This window comes from Bos mutus, chromosome 24, assembly GCF_027580195.1.
Source record: "Bos mutus isolate GX-2022 chromosome 24, NWIPB_WYAK_1.1, whole genome shotgun sequence".
In the NCBI taxonomy this organism is placed as follows: domain Eukaryota; kingdom Metazoa; phylum Chordata; class Mammalia; order Artiodactyla; family Bovidae; genus Bos; species Bos mutus.
Genome location: NC_091640.1, coordinates 37,434,074 through 37,451,224, shown reverse-complemented (window position 1 = coordinate 37,451,224; position 17,151 = coordinate 37,434,074). Strand labels below are relative to the sequence as shown.

The following is a 17,151-nucleotide window of genomic DNA, read 5'->3' as shown; positions in this document are numbered from 1 at the left end:
AATCTTAGCCTGTTCATCTCTGCATAAGAGCCTTCTCTCTCTAAAGTGAAAGTGAAAGTCACTCAGTGGAGTATACTCTTTGCTACCCATGGACTATAGCCCTCCAGGCTTCTCTGTCCATGGCATTCTCCAGGCCAGAATACTGGAGTGGGTAGCCATTCCCTCCTCCAGGGGATCTTCCCAACCCAGGGATCGAACCCAGGTCTCCCAAGACATCCCTATGTCTGCATCCATCATAACTTAGAGGAACTTCCAAATGGCACTTCTTGTATTGTGTTGTGGGCCTGAACATTAGTAGAATTGAGGGACAGATAACTTGTTTGTACTCTGAGGCTAAAACACAGAACCACACTAGACAAACCTGAATCCATTTGGGCGTCTATAAGGAGAGGTTGTTTCTTTGTCTCTCCATCACACTATAACAGCCAGACTGAAACCCATCCTGAGGGAGGCCCCTCAGGGTCCTACCTGCTACAAAGGTACATGACCAGACATTTTCTGCTCCAGATACAACTGTAAACCAATTTTTCATCACACTGTTCATGCTCTATATACTCAACACTTTGTTGGCTTTTATTTTTGGACATTTTAAATTAACTCAAGCTAGGGTCATAGTGGACTATAGCTGTTGGCAGGTAGATCTATTGGCCTATGTAAAATCCCACAGGGAACTTGATTAGGAAGTGTAGCTTTATCAAGAGTCCCAAAGAGCGGTGTGTTAACTGATGACGTGCTGTGTGTCATGTTAGCAAAGAGATCCTTGACAAAACAGTCAGGGTTACATCAGCCCGCCTTATCTGTGGATACAGAACCCATGGGTACTGAGGCCTCAGTGTACTACTCCATTTTACTTAAAACAGGGGTCCCCAATCCCCCAGCTGAGGACCGGTACCTGTGCCGTTCCATGGTTGTTAGGATCCGGGCGGCACAGCAGGAGGTGAGCGGTGGGCAAGTGAGCTAAGCTTCATCTGCTGCTCCCCATTGCTTCCATTGCTGCCTGAACCAATAGCCCCCTGCCTTTGCCTGTGCCCCATCCCTGGAAAAATTGTCTTCCATGAAACTGGTCCCTGGTGCCAAAAAGGTTGGGGACCACTGACTTAAGGGACTTGAGCCTCCTTGGATTGTGTTATCCATGGGGGTCCTGGAACCAGTCCCCTGCAGACACTGAGGGACAACTGTACCAGGAGTGTCACTGCACCGGGCACTCATCCCATCTGTTCTTTCAGGTGTGATTTTGAAGACACGGCTCAGTACCGGGCCTCGGCGATGAATGCCAAAGGAGAACTTTCAGCGTATGCTTCGGTTGTGGTAAAGAGTAGGTTTGCTGGACTTGTTTCAATCACAGTGTATTTTTAAAAAATTTATTCTCACTGCTAACATATAAACAGGTCAAGAAGCAGTTGTCAAAAATTGCTGCTTTCTTTTCTAGGATACAAGGGAGAGCTTGATGATACTCGCTTCCATTCGGGGGCATCTACCTTGCCCCCCAGCTGTAAGTCTGAAAATATTTTTGCTGTGTCATCTCTATACAATACTGTATAATAAGCTATTCCATAACACTGAAAAAAATGCAGGTATACTAAGTCATTTCAGTTCTGTCCGACTCTTTGTGACCCATGGACTGTAGCCTGCCAGGCTCCTCTGTCCTGCCCAGTCTTCTCTGGGCAAGAATACCGGAGTGGGTTGCCATGCCTTCCTTCAAGGGATCTTCCCGACCCAGGGATGGAACTCATGTCTCTTCCATCTCCTGCACTGGCAGATGGATTTTTTATCACTAGCACCACCTGGGAAGCCCAGAATAAATGCATAGTCTATAATATGTGCTAGTATGTATGTAATGGGCTTCCCAAGTGGCACCAGTGGTAAAGAACCTGCCTGACAGTGCAGGAGACATAAGAGACGTGGGTTCAGTCCCTGGGTGGGGAAGATCCCCTGGAGGAGGGCATGGCAACCCCCTCCAGTATTTGTGTCCAGAGAATCCCATGGACAGAGGAGCTTGGCAGGCTATAGTCCATAGGGTTGCAAAGAGTCGGACATGACTGAAGCGATTTAGCACATTTACGTAATACTACCTGTAGTTAGTTTTATTTTTTTAGATTCTTTGGCTACTGTATTCTCCTTCTGCTTATAATTGCTTTATTCTGGTTTTATAAAAGCCTGGATGTAATGGGCTAAAAATGACAAATGCTTTTAAGTCTTTCTTTCCTTAAGCTGAGAAAAATCATTATACAAACCTGCAGTGTGGCTTAACCACACACACACATATATAGAGTCTGGACTGTATCAGGGCAGTCTTATTCATCCTTATATATCCAGTGTAGCATCATCTCCTTAAGAAGTCTCTGTCGGCCCCCCACCGTACCCCAGCCCCCACCTACTTAGGCTATGTGTCCGGGTGGAGGCTGTGACACCTCTGTAAGGGCATCTACTCACTGGACACTAATTGTTAACTGTTTGCTCCCACTGACCCATGAGCCATTTGAGGCTAGGCTGGACCTTTTATCTTTGGACACTAGAACCTGATGCAGAGTAGTATTTGATGATGAATGAATAAATGCATACACTAATTTATAAAATGCAATGTAAAATGAGCTCTAAGTGTGGTTTAATAACAAATTATTAGTATTCTGATCCATAGTAATTTATAAATTTGTGAATTTCGATCATGTCATCTGCATCAGAACTTCTTTTCATGGGAAGCAATAAAAGTAAAACCCTTATGGTTCTTCAGTAACTAGATGCTGACACTGTTCAGACTGGAAATGGTAGTCAAGCCCTAAATTCTTATTTTCCAAACATTAAAAAATAAGTGGTTGGAAAAAAAAAAAGTGGTCGTTTTGAAAATGGTTATGGGAATATTGACTCTTGGGTCAGTTTTTCACCTAACTGATTGGCTTGATGTCTCTCCATACTTCATGGAATGGCTCCTAATTTTAATATGCCTAGTTGTAATCATGGGTATCAATCCCATGCACAAGAAGGCGTGCTGGGTGGGAGTAAGGAAGAACACATCCCAAATCCGATCCTTCTCTTGTCATTTGATTTATACTGAGATACAATGGCTGGAAAATTTGAAACTATGATGTATAAATCATTTGATAGGTTTGTTGTGATTGCTTTCGGCCTGTGCTCATTAAAACGCTTATGTCTCGTTGATGAGAAAAAATGAATTACTGATGTTTGTTTCTGTTGTGCCCAGTTGCCGTGACCCCTTACGGTTATGCGTCCAGGTTTGAGATCCACTTTGATGACAAGTTTGAAGTGTCTTTCGGGAGAGAAGGCGAGACGATGAGTCTGGGCTGCCGTGTAGTTATCACCCCTGAAATTAAACATTTCCAGCCGGAGATCCAGTGGTACCGAAATGGTGAGCCTTAATGATGAATTCTCAATGAGGCTCATATTCGCAGAAGGTCACAGACCAGACTTGGTCCTAAAGCATGAATGTCTGTAGATTGCAGTTCTGTTTACCAGACCTGGCAGAAACTAGATAGTGGAGGACATAACATACTGGGTGTTACAAAAGTTTTTACACATATTTTAGAGTAGCAGAACTTTTATAATATGTTTGTGGAGATCATAATTTCTTATCACAGTGTAATACAGGGAAAGGATCACAAAACATGTATTTTCCTTTTACAAGTTGGATATATATTCATTTTGTAAGTTAATTTTATTCGGTAAGATAAAGTGAAATCCAGGGAAGTCCTGTTGGTTCCCAGGAGGTACCAGTGGTACCACTGTGGGTGGTAGTCAGCGTGCTCACCACGCAGCTGGCCTAAACTTCAGTGTCCATGTGGGCACCGGGCAGGCTGGGCCATCGTGAAGCGAAGGCTAAGACCAGGACCTGAGCCCGGAGTGAAGCCAGCGGTAGCTGCAGTGGTAGCGGCAGCGGTGCTGCCGGACGTGGCCCTGGAGGAGAGGAGAGACCCGCCAGATGCAGCCGGGAGCCCCGTGGGAGTCCAGATCCCCTGTCCATCTCCAGGGCCCGTCTTGGTGGGATCTGCTCAAACATGACTTCCTGGCCTAAGCACCGTGACAGGAACAATCACACAGTAAACTTTGTCTATAAAACATTACAAAATAGAAGCATGTATACAGGTATTGCAGTAAGGCACATAAGGCAGTTGTTAGAGTTCTTCTGAGTTTGGACTCTCTGTTTATGAAAACTGCTACAACATTGCAAAGCAAATATTCACAGGCTTGGAAATAAAAATTTAAAGATTGCCACATTCAGTGAAAATGAACACTATTTCCATACAAAACTTTGGATGAAGCAGTTTATTAACAAGAAAGATTTTTCTAAGTAATTTTTCTCATAATCGAAGGTACAGTAAGAAAATGTATAACTAGGCATTTAAATTATATACAAATCATGAAGTCATCACAAGTTACAGGTCATGTAAGAGGAAACATTTAAGATGCCATTATGTAAATATACATTTAAAATTAAATTCAGACTTACATGAAACTATTTGTATAAGGAGATAGATCTTTTTAGAAAAAATTGTTCCTCAAGAATTGTCAGCTCTAGAGTACAAAAATTTATATTTTAAAATAGTTTATCAGAGGATTAACCTAATGTTAATTTTATAACCATAACTATATAATTGTATATAGTATAAAAGTGTATAATACTGTAACTATATAGCACTCTTAACAGCAGCATTAATAGTTGCATCAGCAGAAAGATCTTTCTCAAAATAAATCAAAATTATTTGTGACTTTTCATTTGCCAAGACTGAATGATGTTACTTTCAATTTTATTAATTTAAAATAAAGTTGCTAAAGTATAAATCTGATGGCCTAAGAACTGAGGTTGCAAAAAAATAAGTCAAAAATTCTGTGTTATCAATCAACATATCACAAAATAAAGTATTGTTTTGTATGTAAGAATTATGGCATGAAAATAATTATTTTCTTGCAATTTGTATTACCCTATTATGTTTTATAAATAATAAACTATTTTTAGAGGAAAAAGTTTTATATCTTATTTCTTAACTGTATTTTTTTCTTCTGCTTTTTGAGCCAAGAGCCGTGCAGTTTCATTTTGCACTGAGTCTTCCAGATGGTATATCTGGCCGTGGTTCCCTCACTTCTGGTCTAGCATTTTAACCAATATAAATATGACACAATGACTCAAAGCCCTGCAGACTTCCTGTAATAGATAGCTTTCAATATAGAAGAAGAGGAATAAAGAGAGAGAGAGATGGGGAGAGGAGCGAGTTGCGGGGAGGGAGGAAGAAGATAGTAATGGAGAAAGAAGTCAGTAAATTTGTTTACATTTTTCCCCCCAGGGGTACCTGTTTCTCCATCAAAATGGGTGCAAACACATTGGAGTGGAGATCGGGCAACACTAACATTTTCTCATCTCAACAAGGAAGACGAAGGTCTCTACACAGTTCGTGCGCGAATGGGAGAATATTATGAACAGTACAGTGCTTACGTCTTTGTTCGAGGTAAGGCCTGGCAAAAAGCAGAACATCTGAGAATATTTAAAACACTGAGTCCGTATCAATCTATCCAAACGTATTTTGGGTAATGATGAAAGAGCTGTTTGAAAATTCCTCCCGGGACCTCCCTGGTGGTCCAGAGTTCAGGACTCAGTGCTTCCACTGCTGGGGTGCCAGGGTTCAATCCTTGGTCTGAGAGCTATGATCCCGCAAGCTACATGGTGCAGCCAAAAAAATTAAAAAATTCTCCCAGATGATGTAGCACGAGGATGTTAGCATCCGGTAAAATTAGAATGGATGTGAAAAGGTCAACCCGAAAAGCACCAACCTGAAGATGACCAGTTTCTAGACTGTGCTGCCTCTTCTTCAGTGAGCCACCAGCGCAGTCCTCTGCAGGTGTTTGAGGGGCTACATCCTGATGATGTGAGTGAAGTCATCTTGGTTTAAAGAAGGAACAATAAAATAGCAATGGGGATTCACTCTTCATCTGTTTTGGAGAGCTAATTTATTACTTCATCCCAGGCCTTCTCTTACAGCTTTAACAAACTAGGAAGCAAGATGCTACAACCGAATCTTTAAGACAAGTTATGGTTGTTGATTTTAAGAGTCTTTCTTTTCTCAGCAGTGTCTTGAACGTAAATGTTCTTGCTACATGAGATCTGAGCACACTTGGAAGATCATGAACATGTCCTGGGCACAAGGGTAGTGCTCTGTGTTCTTTTATGTGACTGTCAGTCAGGTGTGGCCACACGAGCAGACAGAGGAGGGGCTCAGGAAAATAGAGTGTATTACACTCACAGGTCCTGGAGACCCACACCGGGCCACAGGGGGAGGCAGCAGCATTGCTCGCTCAGGAGGAAGAAGGGTCAGACCCTTCTGAGAGCTCGGACCACAGTCTTTACTGGATTTCCTGTGGAAAAGGCAAGGCGGGGTGGGATAAACAATTCAGGATCGGCTAGTGTGAACAGTTTCAGTGGACCCTAAGCCATAGGGGTCGTGCCTAGTTGTCTGGTGCCTGGTGCTGAGATGGTTAAGTCAGAGGAATATTTCCTCCTGGGGTACATGGCTGGATGAAGGAGGTCAGCCCTGGACATTTATTCTTTCCGCTTTACCAATTTTCCAAAGAAGTCTAAGGCTCACAAAATGTTAGGATTCCGCTTCATTTTAAGATGCAGAAACTAAAGCTCAGCAAAGTAAATTGATTTCCCAAAAGCCTCACGGGCTTCGTGGGTGGCACTAGTGGTAAAGAACCTGCCTGCCAATGCAGGAGAAGTAAGTGATGCAGGTTCGATCCCTGGGTTCAGTCACAGGTTCTATCGCAGGTCGAGAAGGGAATGGCAACCCACTCCAGTACTCTTGTTTGGAGAATCCAATGGACAGAGGAGCCTGGTGGGTTACAGTCCATGGGGTTGCAAAGAGTCAGACACGACTGAAGTGATTTAGCATGCATGCAGAAACTTCACAGTTATTTAGAAACAGAAGTGGTACTAAGATGCAGGTCTTCTGGTGGCTAACCCAGGATTTTAGTCAGGGAATAGGCTAAGCTGCTGAAATGGAACTTGAAAACAAGAGGTTTATTTCTGTCCTGTGTCCATCAATGTAGAAGGGTGGTCCAGATGGTCCTGCTCAAAGCACTCGTTCAGAGCCTCTGGTCCCATCTATGCTGCTGCTCGGCTGGCCCTGTGTGCTGCCCCGTGCTCCCAGGCCAGCCTGTGGGAGGGGAAATGCAGAGATGCACACAGCACTTCTTCCTGGTGAATACACCTCCATGTGTGCTGGGGAGCTGGGGTGATGAAGTTTTAGCTGGACAGCGTGTTACCTGTGGAAGATCAAGGGTTCCAGTACCAAAAGGCAACAGGAGGAGTGGACACTAGGGACGGTCAGCAGTCTACACCACAGCGGTACTGAGCAATAATAAATGATCATCGGATTCTGCCTCAGATCAGCTACTGATAAAGATACATGGATATCTCTACCAACTGAAAACTGGGTATTTTGGAAAAAGTCAGATCTTGCGAGGGGGAAAAGAGGGTAGCCTTCTGGGTCATTTGCAGTGAAAACGGACACATTGGAAGTTATCAGCAAGTATATTTATTTAACCACCGTGATAGCCCTGGCCAGATGAGAACTGAATAAGCAAACAGGGTCTTTGCCTCTGCTCTAAACTGTCTTACCTGAACTAGAGTCTCTCTGGTGACTCAGAAAGCACTGAGTTATGCCTTGAGGAGTCCCTCTGTGCTCTTTCCCTGGGAGCTCAGACACAGTCTAGGGTCTCCTCAATAACATTTCTCAGTGGCCATGCCAGGGTCATGGTCCTTTGCAGGTTGAGGCCAAATTTCACATTACTAAATGCAGACAGGTGGAAGGATTGAAGTTTATCATTAAGCTGGTCTTCATTCCACAAAATAAGGGAAGATTCTAAAATGTATCAGATGTTGAGAGAATTGAGAAGATTCATGGAAAGATGAAATTGCAAAGACGAGCCTCAGAAATCGAGTTGTGAATTCAACTTTTAGAAGACGATTTCCCTCGTAAGTTTATTTTAAATGCTATGGTTTGGATTCTTTTAAAAAATCTTTGTTGAGATGTAATTACATACCATAAGAGTCAACCATGCTAAGTGGACAGTGCTTTTTGGAATATTTATAGAGCTGTGCACCACCAGCCCTCCATCTACAATCCAGCTTTAGAACATTCCCATCACGCCCTGCCCCACCCGAGATATTTCTTGTGTCCCTTCCCCACTCTCGTTCCCAGACTAGCCTCCAAGCAGCCACTAATCTACTCCCTGTCACTATAGACTTTCTTTTCTAAACATTTCTGAATATGTGATCTTTCACTTTTGTCTTTTTTTTCATTGAGCATATGTTTTGAGGTTCTTTATGATGGTAGTTTACTTCTTTTTATTGCTGACTAGATATGCTTCATTTTGTGTGTCTATTCACCAGTTGATAGACAATTGGATTGTTTCTGCTCTCTGACTACTCTGAATAACGCTGCTGTGAAGATTTCTATTTGTATGCATTGACCTGGGCTTTCATTTCTCTTGGTTAGATAGCTACCACTGGAATTGCTGGGTCATATGTTAAATTTGTGTTTAATTTTTGAGAAACTGCCAGAGTGTTTTAAGTGACATTTTATGTTTTGGTTTTTTTTTTTCAAACTTTGAGCTACATGAAGCCATTTCCATGCATTTTTTTTTTAGACTCTGGTATTTTGTTGCTTAGGAAATAGCTTCTGAACCAGAATGATCAGTGCAGAAAGCACCATATGTCAGCAGAAACACATTTCAGAGATGTACACTTTGGGCCAGGGTTTTATTACATAGATGCTATATGTTCTTTTTGAAAAAATAGATAATGTAAATAAGCAAAAAAGGACAAAAGAAAAGCCATCATAAGTCTACCACCCAGAGATATCCAAAATTATCATTTTAATACATATTCTTTGAGACTTCTATATATTCTCCCCACCCCTCCACACATACATGGTGGGGGGAGCAGGGAAAGATGATAAAGTGATGAAGGATGGGATATAAATGTAATGAAAAAAGAATTACAATTGACAGATAAATGGATGAAAAAGTTTTTGCTAATAAAGCAATAAAATTGATCTATCACATTCAAAAGATTTACAAGGTTTTTAGAATCCATTAGAATGAAGGAATGGATGGATAAACATGTTGTTGGTGAGTGTAAATTGGTTCAGCTTTTCTCAGGGTGTTTTGTCACTATATATCAATAGTGTACACTTTCAACAATTCTGCTGCTGCTGCTAAGTCGCTTCAGTCGTGTCCGACTCTCTGCGACCCCATAGACGGCAGCCCACCAGGCTCCCCTGTCCCTGGGATTCTCAAGGCAAGAACACTGGAGTGGGTTGCCATTTCCTTCTCCAGTGCATGAAAGTGAAAAATGAAAGTGAAGTCGTTCAGTCATGTCCGACTCTTAGCGACCCATGGACTGTAGCCCACCAGGCTCCTCCATCCATGGGATTTTTCCAGGCAAGAGTACTGGAGTGGGGTGCCACTGCCTTCTCCGACAACAATTCTAGTTCTAAGAATTTTAGTGGACAAAATTGAGAAAGGAATGTTTGTTTCAGGGAAAGTCTGGAAGGAATCTAGGTATCCGCCAATCAGAGTTGAAAATAATGTGTAATAAATAGTCCATAAAAACAAGGGAAGTACTGCACAACAATGAAAGCTAATGGTGTATATGTTCGTGCTAAGTCATTCAGTCATGTCCCACTCTTTGCAACCCTACGGACTGGAGCCCTCCAGGCTCTTCTATTCATGGGATTCTCCAGGAGAGAAGACTGGAGTGGGTTGCCGTACCCTTCTCCAGGGGATCTTTCCAACTCAGGGATTGAACCCGTGGCTCTTATGTCTCCTGCATTGGCAGATGAGTTCTTTACCACTAGTGCCACCTGGGAAGCCCCTAATGGTGTATACTTATACTAATTAATATGAAAATATATTTTAAAAAACAGTTTACATGAAACTATATAGTCCAATCCCACTTTTATTTAAAAAACAATCACTTAAAAAATTGAAATGTAGTTGATTTAGATTATGAAAAACAAGCACTTTTGAGTTTATAAATATAGAAAAAAAATCCCGAAAAGTTTAGGCCAATGTATTAAGAGTAGTAATCTCTGAGTTATGGAATTAAGAGGGATTTTAACATATATTTTTATTATCATATATTTTATAAGCATGGACTACTTTTATAATAAAGATAAACAATAGAATTACATTTTGAAAAAAGTTATTAAATAGACTGTGTCAGAGATCAAAATATAAAAGAGAAACAGGCTAATCTTTGGCCTAATCAATCAAAGCTACAAAAAGTTTGACTATTTGGAGCATTGGGAGAAGAAAGGGCAGAGGCTAAGAAGAGAATTGACATTGACCAGACGGGTGCCATGGGCCAGGCGCCCTGCAGCAGCTGACGAAGGCGAGAGCACAAGTGTGAAGCAACGTAACAGTTCCAGATTTGACTTCCAGCAGCTGCTATACAGAATATGTGTTTTGAAAGATTTTCAAGTCCACACAACAAATGGCACATTCCAAGCAATTTTATAGAAATGCTGAGAAATGGCTCCCTAAATGCTTACTGTCTTCCAGGCTCTGTTACACACAATGAATTTACCTATCAGCACCAAGTTTACCAGTTGTTACACTACGGGCCTTTTGCTTTAAAAAAAAAAAAAAAAAGGGCATGGCTAGAGGTTGCCAGCTGCCTTCATTGCAGCTGAGCAAATCTTAGGCCTGTTAAAGTCAGAGTTTCTACCTCCTGCTAGCTCCACTCCGGGACTTCCAGGTGGCTTAGTCGTAAAGAATCCACCTGCCAAGGCAGAAGACTCAAGAGATGCAGTTTTGATCCCTGGGAAGATCCCTTGGAGAAGGAAATGAAAACCCACTCCAGTATTCTTGTCTGAAAAATGCCATGAACAGAGGAGCCTGGAGGGCTCCATACAGTCCATGGGGCCGCAAAGAGACATGACTGAGCAACTGAGCATGCACACAACTCAGCTCTACCTTCACCATCAGCTGACCTTCTCCGGAGCATCCAGTACTCTGAAAGCCTGGAAGGAAAGACGTTTCTCCCCTGCCCTCCCCAAATGCCCGTTTGCCATCGTGTGGCATGCAGGGATTCTGCATTGTGTTTCAGGCATGATGATTCAGTTAGATTCTCCTATAGCACTTACACAGGACATATTACCCTGCAGGTTCATGAGTTCACACAAGTTCATGGGGCAAGAAATAGAATGTTCAAAACCAAAATGATTTGAGCCCTTCACAGGTAACACACACCTATTCGATTCAGAAGCATACAAACAAACATCTCAGCCCTCTTAGCAAATATTTTGGTGACTTACAAGAGTTACATAAGTGTAGCTCATTGGAAAAGAAAGTGTTTCTTCTTTGGTCAACAAGAGTGCTAAAAAAAACCCCCAAAAAACAGGAGTGCTTTCCCTGGGTGAGTGGCTCCTGCAAGTCTCAGCCTCCTCCCCTACTAATTCCAGTTATTAAAGTGCTGGCCGGATGTCAGCAGGAATTGGCAACTGTGGATCTCCTCCCCCAGGGGATTCTGCCTCCTATCTTAATTGTTCTCACTTAAAAGACTATTAAATGGTTATTTTCATCCCCTTCCTTTCCACCTAAAAACACCCCCAAGTCACTAATTTATCTGTGCACACACTGCTGAGGGGACCCACAGTCAGCAGATCCTGTTTCATGGGCAGTCACTGAACTCTGTTTCTTGTATAGTCCTGGACTTTTGCTAAACTCAGATAAACTAAGCTCAGATGTGGGTATTGCATCAGAGTTCCTTTCGCAAGTATCTTCAGTTTGGGAACAAACATTTAATTAAAATGAATGTTTTTGTTTCTCTTCCAAAATGGTAGTCCCAGCATAGGGATGGGCAAAACTTCTTGATTCTTCTTCTCTTGTGGATCCAGAAGGTGACAGAAGGGGCTATTTGCTCCCCCTTGGAGCCATTTATAGTTTCTGAGTAATGCTGCACAATAATTAAGAACAGACATCCTGGCATAATTTACATTAGACTTTTCTGAGAGCAGTCTCTGACGTCTCCATAGTTATTTTCTTTTAGAATATTTTGGGCAGGCAAGGGCCACGAGGCCAAGGTCATGGGTCCTTTTCAGAGCCCTTTCTGACATAATGTTCCTTGTACTGAGGGTGAAAAACACACATTGTTATTTTGGTAAGCAAATTACAAAATTGATGATTGCTCTACTGGGGCCAAATGGAGTTCCCTGGTGGCTCAGTGGTAGAAAATCTGCCTGCCAAGCAGGAGACGTGGGTTCCATTCCTGGGTCAGGAAGAAGGAAATGGCAACCTACTCCAGTATTCTTGCCTGGGGAATCCCATGGACAGAAAATCCTGGTGGGCTATAGTCTGTGGGGTGTGGGGTTGCAAAAGATTTGGACACAACTTAGCAACTGAACAGCAACAACAATAATAAACAACTACTTGGCCAGCGATGTAGCCACTGCAGCCATGTGGTAAGAAAGGCCTGACCTTGGTTTCTGGGGCTAACACAATGCATCTGAGAGGGTTCATGGGGTCCTTCTGTATTGCCCCAGATGCCGATGCAGAGATTGAAGGAGCCCCAGCCTCTCCCCTGGACGTGGTGTGCTTGGATGCCAACAAGGATTACATCATCATCACCTGGAAGCAGCCGGCTGTGGATGGAGGGAGTCCAATTCTGGGATATTTTATTGATAAGTTAGTACCTAGTATGACTTCAGTTAGAGTGATTGGTTATAGAGATGCCTGCTTGGTTTCTCCCACCATTTCTTTCGCTCTCTTTTTTTAATATACTGATTTTAATTTTTATTTTATTTACTTATTTTTTGATCGCGCCGGGTCTTCGTTGCTCGTGGGCTTTTCTCTAGTTGTGGCAAGCAGGGGCTACTCTCTAGCTGAGGTGTGTAGGCTTCTCATTGCTGTGGCTTCTCTTGTGGAGCACAGGCTCTAGGGCATGCAGGCTTCAGTGGTTCCAGTTCCCAGGCTCCAGAGCACAGGCTTAATAGTTGGGGCGCATGGGCTTAGTTGCTCCATAGCATGTGGAATCTTCCCAGATCAGGGATTGAATCCATGTCCCCTGCAATGGCAGGCAGACTCTTTACCACTGCACAACCTGGAAATCCCTCTCCCAGCGTTTCTTGGTGAAGTGTTTTCTTTACCAGTCATGTCTCCCTCTTTTTCTCTCTGTCTCTGTCTCCAAACAGATTGGTATGAATATATACTTAACTATCTGCTTACCTCAACTTCAAAGATAATTCTTCAATTCTGCTACCAGCCCAAGTCGTCTATTTGACAAGAATATTATGAATCTGTACACCTGATAGAGGCTACTTCAGAAATGAAATAGCTGGAGTTTAACACATATAATGTCCATGTTCCTAGTATGTCAGTAATTTAAGAATATTAAATAATAATACTCTAGGGACACTAACAAAATTTTATTTACATCAGAAGAATCAAGCTGGACAAAGAAATAAATATCCATAGTACTAAACTGTTTTATCTACAAATTGTTGCTGTTTACATTCTCCAAAATTTAGAGGCTTTATATTTATAGTAAATGGGCCTTACACATGAATTTGGAGAAGGAAATGGCAACCCACTCCAGTATTCTTGCCTGGAGAATCTCATAGACAGAGGAACTTGGCAGGTTACAGTCCATGGGGTCACAAAGAGGCGGACACGACTTAGTGACTAAACCACCACATATGAATTAGACAGTGAACTTGGCCAATGTAGACAACAAATTTAGATTATTGACCTAAAACCATTATTGTCTGACTTAGTTTCTTTTCAAATAGTTGCTCCAGTTCTCTTCCATTTTTGAGTAATAAAATCTGACTGTAAAAACCACTAGGAACAGATAACCTGTGCCACTGTAGTATAACAGGTTTGTACCAAGCTGGATTAAACTTGATATTTCTAGAAATAAGTAAGTATATGCCTACCAGGCTCAGAACCAACCAGAGAAATGTTTATAATAAGTTATACACTATTTAACCTACACTAAAATGCTTCCACATTATTTCATCATTGAGTAATGATGACTTGTGAAATTTTAGGTAGGTTCTTTTTCATCCTTACAGTTTTTGCATTATTGTCTTTGGTAGATTTACAAAGAATTTTCAGACTTTGATCATTGAAAGACCAGGGACAATCAGTACATCTTGTTTTCCTCTTGCTTTAGTCATAATGAAAATAACCATAATGTGGTGAATATTTATTAAGCATTTGCTGTGTGCATGGCACTGTTCTGAACACTTCACGTGCATGCCCCATTAACCCATGGCCACTCTTGGAGAGGTAGGTGCCGTTATTACAGACAGGAAGCAAGTAGCTAACCATCGCTGAGTCCTAGTGGCAAAATGCTAAGTTTGTGTTCTTGCTGTGGAAGTCTCCAGAGCAGCTGCTCCCCACCTTCCTTTCTGCCCACATGAGAGTTTGGAAGTGAGTTCCAGGACCACTGGTCACCCAGACAGTATCTGCTCAGGGGAAGAGGGAGCTTCCTGGCAGAATTCCTGGAGGCAGGGGAGGTCTGTTGCTTGTCCAAGCCTTCTAGCTCTCCCCCTTGGCCAGTTCACAGCAGCTCCAGAATTCCTACAAAGGAAAATTCAGGGGGAGGGAGTGGAAGGCATAGACTGAAGCCTTATTTGATATCATTTCACATAAGATTGAAGAAAATGTCCATTTATCTCAAAGAATGGAAGGGTGATGGTAAGGAAGTGAAAATAACGTACCCCCGCCCCCACTCCAACTGCCTTTGCACTGCCATTGGCACCCTCTTCCCCCTTGAGAATCCTTTGGGAAATTATACCCTTTAGACAGAGAGCCGAGTTGGGGAAGTGATAAAAATTCAAAGTGCGGTGCTCTGCTCATAAAAAATAGTGAGTTACTTACTGCTGCATTCTGAGGTCATACATTGGGCCCCTCAGACTATTGATCAGGCTGAAAGCATGGTATGGACTGTCATCTTTTTCTCCTGGGATGTAACCCCTCTCTCCTCAGCCATTGGCCACTGTAAAGGCCCCCAGTAAGAAATCAGAAGTTCCAGGGACTTAGCCTTCCCTTGCCAGGCCCAAGGATTTCCCTGCATCTCATCAGTCTCATCTGATAAGAAAAAAAATACAGTGCCCATGTCGCTGTTCCACCCACACCGCGTGTAGTGACCACCAGTGAGCTCTTTCCAGACTATAGTACAGAGAGGTGTCTTGTTGGGTGTTAACTTTCTCAACCGTAGTTTCATTTTTAAAAGACAATGCCTAAGAACGATAAAGAAATAAGTCACTAGTGGTAGAACTGAAGACCTTATCTGGGGGGATGTTTGAGGGGTCCTCCCCCTTCTGCTATGTAAAAACTGTGCATACCCGCCTGCTTCTTTTTTTCCCTCCCCAAAGCTCCTCTGCTTAGCACACGAGACCCCTCAGCTGCTTGCTTTTAGTGAGATGGAAGGATGTACATGTCTTAATGAAAGCTCTGAGGTTTCTTTTCTGTTAGAGTAGATTTGTTGAAATTGAGTGGAGCTGAGTGCCTGCAGTTATGTATCTGCTGCAGGCTGCTCCAGGTGGATGTTTTACAGAGCGAAGCCCTGAAGCACTGGGGGTGGTTTGCAGCCCTGAAGCCATCTACTTAGCCACCCTTCCTCTCATATTCCTGTCTATCACTCTCTCTCTCCCTTAGATGTGAGGTGGGCACAGACACTTGGTCTCAGTGCAATGACATTCCTGTGAAATTTGCTCGTTTCCCAGTCACTGGGTTGATTGAAGGCCGTTCTTACATATTCCGAGTTCGAGCTGTGAACAAAGTTGGGATAGGCCTGCCCTCTCGAGTCTCCGAACCCGTGGCGGCTCTGGATCCGGCTGAGAAAGCTAGACTGAAGAGTAAGTGTTTCTCATTTTTCAGAATGACCTTTTAAAAATGATTGCAGTAGATGCCATTGCAAGGTTATTCTTCCCCCGTCCACCAGAGGGAGAAGAGAATAAGAAATCCTTTACTGATCAGAAAAATGCTAGGGGGAAGAAAACAAAAACTTTTTGTTTTTTAATTTATCTATTCACTAAGGGTTTATTTCATTTAGAGTCTTTGCCTTATTTAGCTGAGTTCCAGGCATTGTGTTTGAAATGAAAATATGAAAACCTGGAGCTTGAAGAGCATTTTTATTCATTTTATTAGAACACTTCAAATATACTTTTCTTTCTGGTTTAGTTTCTTAAAATTGTAAGATAACTTTCTTAACGCTGAATTTATCCCTTATAGCATTAATATCGCAACACTGTGAGCTTCTGCTATCAAAGGAAAATCACATTTACAACATTATATCTAATCTGTACTCGAGTTGCCATATTAGGCAGTCAAAAATAATCTCTTCATATAGTTAGCCTCCAAGTCTCGACGTCAAAATAGTGGTATGTAAATTATGGTCTGCTTTTGTTTCATGGGAACCAATATAGCATCCTTAACAATAGGGACCATAAAATGACAGTGAAGAATTTTTGGACCTTCATACTTCAGTCTATGCCAGATTTCTCAACCTTGGCTCTAGTGACATTTAGGCCAGTTATCTCTTTGTTGTGGGGGCTGTTCTGTGCATTGTGAGATGTTTAGCAGCATCGTTGGCCTCTACCCACTAGACGCCTGTAGAATCTGCACCCTCACCACCTCACCCCCATCGTGTCAATCAAAATTATCTCCAGATGTTACCTAATGTCCCTGGGGGCACAAAATCACCCTAGTTGAGGACTACTGGTCTGTGCCATTTACCACATTTATAGCTTTTCTTGACCTTAAGTACATGCAGTGGCATCAATAAAAAATCTAATAAAATGATGCCACCTTCTCTCTGGAGACTCTCTGGTCAGGCTCCTCAACTGCTCTCCAGTCACTTTTCACCTGCTTTTTCACTTTTCATCCAGCTTTCCCTTCATCTTTCTTAATTCCATCTCATATTTTCATTTACTCCTCCTTTATAAATTTCAATGAAAATAAGATTTGCCGGAATTGAAAGTAAGTTATCTTGCATTTCACCTTCCTGTTTTTGTACACACTCTGGTGGAAAATACCTCATTGAAAGCAAGAGTTGAACCATTCTCTCTGATGTCTTTCTACAATCACAGAAATGAATTTCCTCTGTGACTCTATACTGCCTGAGTCACTCAT

The 17,151-nt window shown here is 42.3% G+C and overlaps 1 protein-coding gene across 1 annotated transcript in view; it reads left to right on the top strand.

The window, feature by feature from the left end:
- Positions 1 to 17,151, top strand: part of MYOM1 (myomesin 1) — a 122,146-nt gene that overhangs the window by 36,114 nt on the left and 68,881 nt on the right. Inside the window, exons 7-12 of the mRNA XM_005893650.3 lie at positions 1,227 to 1,315; positions 1,430 to 1,492; positions 3,200 to 3,364; positions 5,295 to 5,456; positions 12,555 to 12,696; positions 15,676 to 15,875. Of these exons, the coding sequence (XP_005893712.2) occupies positions 1,227 to 1,315; positions 1,430 to 1,492; positions 3,200 to 3,364; positions 5,295 to 5,456; positions 12,555 to 12,696; positions 15,676 to 15,875 (821 nt within the window). The remainder of the gene's footprint in view (positions 1 to 1,226; positions 1,316 to 1,429; positions 1,493 to 3,199; positions 3,365 to 5,294; positions 5,457 to 12,554; positions 12,697 to 15,675; positions 15,876 to 17,151) is intronic.